This window comes from Drosophila willistoni (assembly GCF_018902025.1).
Source record: "Drosophila willistoni isolate 14030-0811.24 chromosome 2L unlocalized genomic scaffold, UCI_dwil_1.1 Seg168, whole genome shotgun sequence".
Classification (NCBI taxonomy): domain Eukaryota; kingdom Metazoa; phylum Arthropoda; class Insecta; order Diptera; family Drosophilidae; genus Drosophila; species Drosophila willistoni.
In genome coordinates this window covers 19,567,072-19,573,282 of record NW_025814047.1, presented here as the reverse complement: position 1 = coordinate 19,573,282, position 6,211 = coordinate 19,567,072, and the positions used below count along the sequence as shown (strand labels likewise).

At 41.5% G+C, this 6,211-nt stretch overlaps 1 protein-coding gene across 1 annotated transcript; it reads right to left on the bottom strand.

Annotated features, from left to right (window-relative positions):
- Positions 1-668: 668 nt before the first annotated feature.
- On the bottom strand, positions 669-2,417 carry LOC124459909. Its single transcript, XM_047009692.1, has 2 exons — positions 1,759-2,417; positions 669-1,650 (listed from the first exon to the last, which is right to left on the bottom strand). The coding sequence occupies exons 1-2, from the start codon at positions 2,415-2,417 to the stop codon at positions 669-671; spliced, it is 1,641 nt and encodes a 546-aa protein (XP_046865648.1).
- Between the last annotated feature and the right edge of the window lie 3,794 nt (positions 2,418-6,211).

The following is a 6,211-nucleotide window of genomic DNA, read 5'->3' as shown; positions in this document are numbered from 1 at the left end:
AAATGTATGCCAATGTTAAGTATGTAACCCGATTATAGATATCGATGGCTCATCAGTCATAAGTAGATCTGATATGGTCAGCAGTAAACAACAAAGACCTAGTTAATCAATAAAAACGTACTTTGCTGACCTAACACTATGCACTGGTGAGCCCGCTATTTTGTACTATAAAAGAAATGCATTATTCTTAGTAAGATCAGATACCAATTGTAGCTACATCGGGTGTGCATCGCTGTGTCTTTGGCCCCCATCTCTACCTTTGTAATCTCACTCCGAGGTCCACCCAATTTATGTGTTGGTTGCGACAACCTTTAGTCACTGGTTTATGTGCTAGTGCCTATATATATATATAAATAAATAAACATTTAATAACTTCAAGAAACACTAACGTCTTTCATTGAACAAGATACTTATACATTTTGGCTGCTTCAAGCGCAGCAATCAAGGTATCAAGGCGATACTCTCCCCTTTGACAATGGCAACTCTGTGTGATACTTATCCTTTCCAATTGGGAAGCGCAAGTAAGCCGCAGCTCCATATGCTCGTGACGATGCATCGCAAAACAGGTGCAATTCAGCCACACCACCCGGTAGCCCCCATGTAACATGCCGTGGTATTCGTATAGTTACTATGTTTGGTAACTCTTTCACGAATTTCTCCCATTCTCTCTAAATAGTGTCCGGTAGTGTGCTATCCCAGCCAATTTTCTCCTTCCACAGTTGCTGCATGAGAATTTTGGCAGTAATCATTATCGGACTAAGCCATCCCATGGAATCAAACAGTCGTGCAATTGCTGATAGTATTGTCCTCTTTATAGGTGAGCTCATTGGCGGAACGAGATGCAAAGCAAAACGGAACTCGTCTTCTTTGGGACTCCAGTATAGACCTAAAGTGCGAATAGTATCATTACCCTCCATGTTTAACAATCCGCTTGATTCTCGATGCTCAACTGGTATGTTCTCTAATAGCTTTGGGCAATTACTCGCCCACTTCCGTAGTTCGAATGTACCACTACGAAGCATTCCAATCACTTGGTTCTTGACATTCTCCGTTTCTGCAATACTGTCGCCACCAGACAGTATGTCATCTACATACATTTGATGATTTATAACATCCACCGCCAGTGGATACTTCTCGCATTCATCCATAGCTAATTGTTTCATAACTCTAATGGCTAAATAAGGTGCAGAGCTCGTTCCAAACATCACCCTTGTGCAGGCATATTCTGCCACATAATCACTAGTGTCCGGATTCCATAGAATACGTTGGTACTGCGCGTCGTCGGTTGGAATATTAATACATCTGTACATTTTTTCAACATCCGCCATAAATACCCATTTTAGCCCTCGCCAATTGAGAATGATTCCTTGAAGATGTACGTGCAATTTTGGACCTATTGCTAGAATCTCATTAAGTGATTTTCCATTACTCGTCTTGCTCGATCCATCGAAGACAACTCGTACCTTCGTAGTTGATGACGATTCCTTTATGACTGGGTGATGCGGTAGGTAACAATGATCGACTCCCCCCAATGCAGGATTGCCCGTCTTACTAGCCCGTGACGTTACACGTTCCATTTGACCCAGCTCCAGATACTCATTTATCGTGCCAACATAAGCGTTCTTCAAACTCGCATCGGTACGCAACCGTCTGTCCAAAGAATGTAATCGTTTTAGCGCGCCCTAATATGATTCTCCATTTACCATTGATTCGTCCAAGTATGTAAGAAAGGGAAGACGAACAACATATTTCCCAGACGGCATTCGGCTATGTGTCTTAACGAAGAAATCTTCGCACCAGTTATCCTCTACTGAAACCCCACGTGGCTCCTCGTCGAATTGTTCTAGCTCCCAAAACTTACATAACAATTGTTCAAGTATCTCATCAGCTTCCTTCTTTCGTACCGTTATGGTGTAGGACGATCTCCAACCAGCTTCTTGATTCGTTTTTCCTGATACAATGTATCCCAAATGCGTATTTTGCGCCAGAGGCATACCACGTATACCTCGATGCACTTCTCCTAACATCAGCTCATCGTAGACGTCATTTCCCAGCAAAATATCAACTCCTTGTGGACTGAAGAAGTTAGGGTCGGCCAACGGTAAGCCCTTCAGATGAGTCCTCTCTTCAAACGGCAGTCGTTTGATTGGCATGCGCTTACTCACTAGAGGTATTACTGACGCGAGCAGCTTGAATTTCGCATGTGTGTTGTAGATTGATCTTATGACTAGCTCCACCTCTGCTGCCGCATCTGTAATTTTTGTATCTGCTAATCCAGTACTCGTGATGTGAGCCTGTTTGCGCCGTAAACGTAGCTGCTGAGCTGCATTCTCTGAAATGAACGAAACTTGTGAACCTTGATCCAAAAACGCTCTAAACAGTAAGGGATAGCCTTCTATCGACTCTACCCACACCATCGCTGTTGGTAATAAAACCTCGTCTTTATGCCTTACCGCAATTTCAGTTGTACTCTTTCCAATTAAAGCATTCGCAGATGCTGTTGGGATAACTCCCTTCCTTAGTGTGCCAAGCGATCTCTCGCATCCTGACTTGTCTACATGGAGTAGTGTATGATGCCGTCCTTGACATTTTTCACAATTTACCGCACTGTCACATGCATCTATTCGGTGATTTGGTCTAAGGCATCTAAAACACAGTCGATGCCTCACTACACTTGCCTTTCGTTCCGATAGCCTCATCTCCTGGAATATCCTACATACTCCGATAAGGTGTGCATCGCCTTGACACACAATGCATAGGTCTGTCTCTCGAGTAACAAGTGAAGCCTTTGTGTAGTTCTGGTTAAATCGTAACCCATGTACACCTGGCTTTGCATTCCGATGTCTATCCCGTGATAGAGTTCCCTCAATATTACCTGCTGACGCCGTAATCATTGTTCTGTACTGTGTTTCAAGATACTGACTGAGCTCCTCAAAGCTCGGCAGATTCTGCGTTGAAGATATTGACCGCTCCCAATCCACTCTTAATTGATTCGGTTATCTCTTCATCATGTAGTATACTAAAATTTCAGACTGGTGCGACAACACCAGTCTTCTCCAATGAATTCACACATGAGCGGGAAGTTTGCACAAATCTTCTCAAACTTTCCGCATCTCCATATTTTATTGGTAATTGCTGATCGAACACATCCATGTAATGCAAAAATAACACTCGTTGGTTATCATACAAATTCATCAACATTCTCCGGGATTCTCCGATCCTTATGTCTCTGCAACTCATTTCGAATCTCAGCTACTCCCATTATGTAGGTTTCTTCGAATCAGTCTCTGATGTCTTTGTCAAAATATCTGCCCTTTATCTCCGCATTATCTCGTTCTTGCAACAGTTGGTGATGATTGCGCTGAAAATCTGCGTGAAGGTGGGCAATCGAGTCCAATCTGGCTTCCAGATGACTCTCGGTATGTCCCGACTCCTCCGATTTATACCGCGCCAATGACTTCTCCAGCGAAGTGAGCAATGTGATTTGCTCCGTAGCCAACGGTAACAGTTTTTCAGCCATAATGAACACCTACCCAAACACATCAAGGTTAAATTGTATTCACCCGAATCAGTCTATCCACTGGCAATCACATTCTAAATCCAATCGCCAAGATCATTCCTCCCGGGTTTCGGCACCAAAAATATGTTGGCTAACAGCTGCGCCCTTGCGGAGCCCCAAACTGCTCGCTTTATATGATGCGGCCTTCGGATGATTTCCACCGAGGCGGCTTTGAGGCACTTGCGATTGGCAAGAAATGAGATGACCAGGTTGACTTCAATCGGTTGCTTTATTTTCTTAACCTAAAACTATTGTACAATTGTCAGCGGGTGCAGAAGTTGCAACCGCATCGACCGAGATTAATTTCAAGAGTATAATTCAAGTACAGCAAACCACGCTGTCTTTTACAAAATTCAAAGTTCTGGAAATTTCCATAGAAGAAATAAGAAAGAAACGAATTGAAGTAACGGATCTCCAAGTTTGTCACTTCAAAGTAAATTGCGCTGTTCTTGGTCTCTCTCTCTTCGTTCGTTTTCTCTTTTTAGCAAAGAGAGTCAGCTTAAGTTGCAGCTTAAACTGCTTGTCTACCTACTTGCAAGCATTCTGATCGTTTTGATGATCAGTATAGAGCAATATCTGGTTGGCTCTGCGATGATCTTATTCACTTAAAATGTGCTGGCCTCAACGGCCGCGACTACGACAAATTTTCTGGTTTGTCTGTGTCTAAGCCTGAGCCTGGCTTAATGCGCTGGACTTGCCCATCTTGTGCCAGCCAGCAGCTTGATTTTAGCTGTATGTACAGGGATCTTCGTTTAAAGTTTTTTCTTTAAACAAACTGGCTAAACAGCTGTCTAACGAGTGCGACTCTAGCGTACATTTATTGTCGCAATTCAAGTTTGTTCCACCTTCCACCTTCTCTATTACATCATCTCCCATTTTACTTTCGCCTACACCATCTTCTTGTCCCTCTTTATGCTATTCTTTTCAGATTGAAGTACCCATTATGCAGGCTCTCAATCACTTGCAGATCCCAATGCTCCTCCGCCTCCACTTCTTCTTGATAGCCTACTTGAATGTCCGCTATATCAGTTGAATTTGTTCGTTAACTCTTCTAAAAGAATCTTTGATCTTGTTTTTGTCTCGGATCCCACTGTTAGTGCTGTATCACAAACACAGCCCCTAGTGAAACCTGAAGATCCTTATCATCCTACCATTGAAGTTACTATTTCTTACAATTCCGTTACTAATTCATTTAATCATGTCTCAAATTCTCGACGTAGATGTTTTCGTAAAACAAATTTCAATCTTCTTAATAGCCTTATTTTCTCTTTTGATTGGTCATTTCTATTTGAGTGCTGAGATTGTGCAGTGAATTTTTTGAACTCTGCTCTTAATTCTCTAATTGATAACTGTGTTCCTTATGGGAATGTCTCTACCGTCTCCAGCGCCAGTGTGGTTCACACGTAGGCTCTCTAATCTCCGAAACATTAAATCGACATATTTTAAAAGATTTAAGAAAACTGGTTCTCGACTTGACTATGCAAATTATTGTTTAGTCAAATCTTAATTTTGTCTTTTAAATACTCAATGCTACAATAATTATATTGTGCGCTGTAAGGTTGAATTTTATAAGAACCCCAAAAGATTTTACAACTTTGTTAATTCCAAAAGACGCTCTAATTTACTACCTTCCACCTTCAGACTTAATGACCAGACTGCTAATAATGATTCAGATATTGCAGATCTGTTTGCTAAATTCTTTCAGTCGACATATTCTACTGCTGCTTTGGATCCCACATCCTATTCTTTCTCAATCGCACATTTAAATTGTATGTTTTTTCCTAGTATTACTGAAGACTGTATTATCTCTAGCTTATCATCTATGAAGTCTTCCTTCGTACCCAGGCCTGATAATATACCTAGATGCATCCTTCAAATGTGTTCGATTTCCCTATCTAATCCTTTATCTCGGTTATTCTTTATATCGAGTGAGACCTGTAGCTTTCCTGATGTCTGGAAGGAGTCTTTTATTATCTAACAACCGTGGCATTGCCAAACTTTCCGCAATACCTAAGCTGTTTGAGAATATTATTACGTCTTCCCTTTCACCTTTCCAGAGGCACTATTTGTTCTTGTCAGCATGGCTTCATTAAAGGTCGTTGTTCGCTTACCAACCTTCTAGAATTGACTACCCTTGTACACCATGGCTTCCGTAAAAAAAGTGTCAAACTGATGTTATTTATACTGACTTTAGTAAGGCTTTCGATACGGTTGATCATTCTATGCTTCTTACGAAAATTAACATAATGGGTTTTTCCCCAAAACTGTTGGCTTGGTTAAAGTCATATCTTATTGGCAGAACCCAAAAGGTGGCTTTTCGTTCCTCGATATCTAAAACTGTTCGAGTTACGTCAGGTGTACCCCAAGGCAGTCATCTGGGCCCACTGTTATTTACCTTGTTTATAAATGATTTGCCTTTGGCCTTGGCTCATTCACGCGTGCTCATGTTTGCGGATGACGTCATGATTTGTTATTCCTATAATGATCCTTCTTTCCAACAGTACTTGCAATCAGATCTCGATGCGTTTTGTGATTGGTGCCACGTTAATAAAGTACATCTTAATGCCTCTAAGTGTTCTTTTATGACTTTCACTCGTTTGTCTCCGTTCCTAGCTGATTACTCTATTAAGTCTGTTCTGTTAGATTGTGTAC

Bases quoted from the DNA above. Each gene is read 5' to 3' on its own strand.
- LOC124459909 (XM_047009692.1), bottom strand. From the start codon at position 2,417: ATGGTGTGGGTAGAGTCGATAGAAGGCTATCCCTTACTGTTTAGAGCG. The intron at 1,651-1,758 runs GTCTGGGAAATA...TTCTTTGGACAG, and splicing joins AAGACACATAGCCGAATGCC to ACGGTTGCGTACCGATGCGA.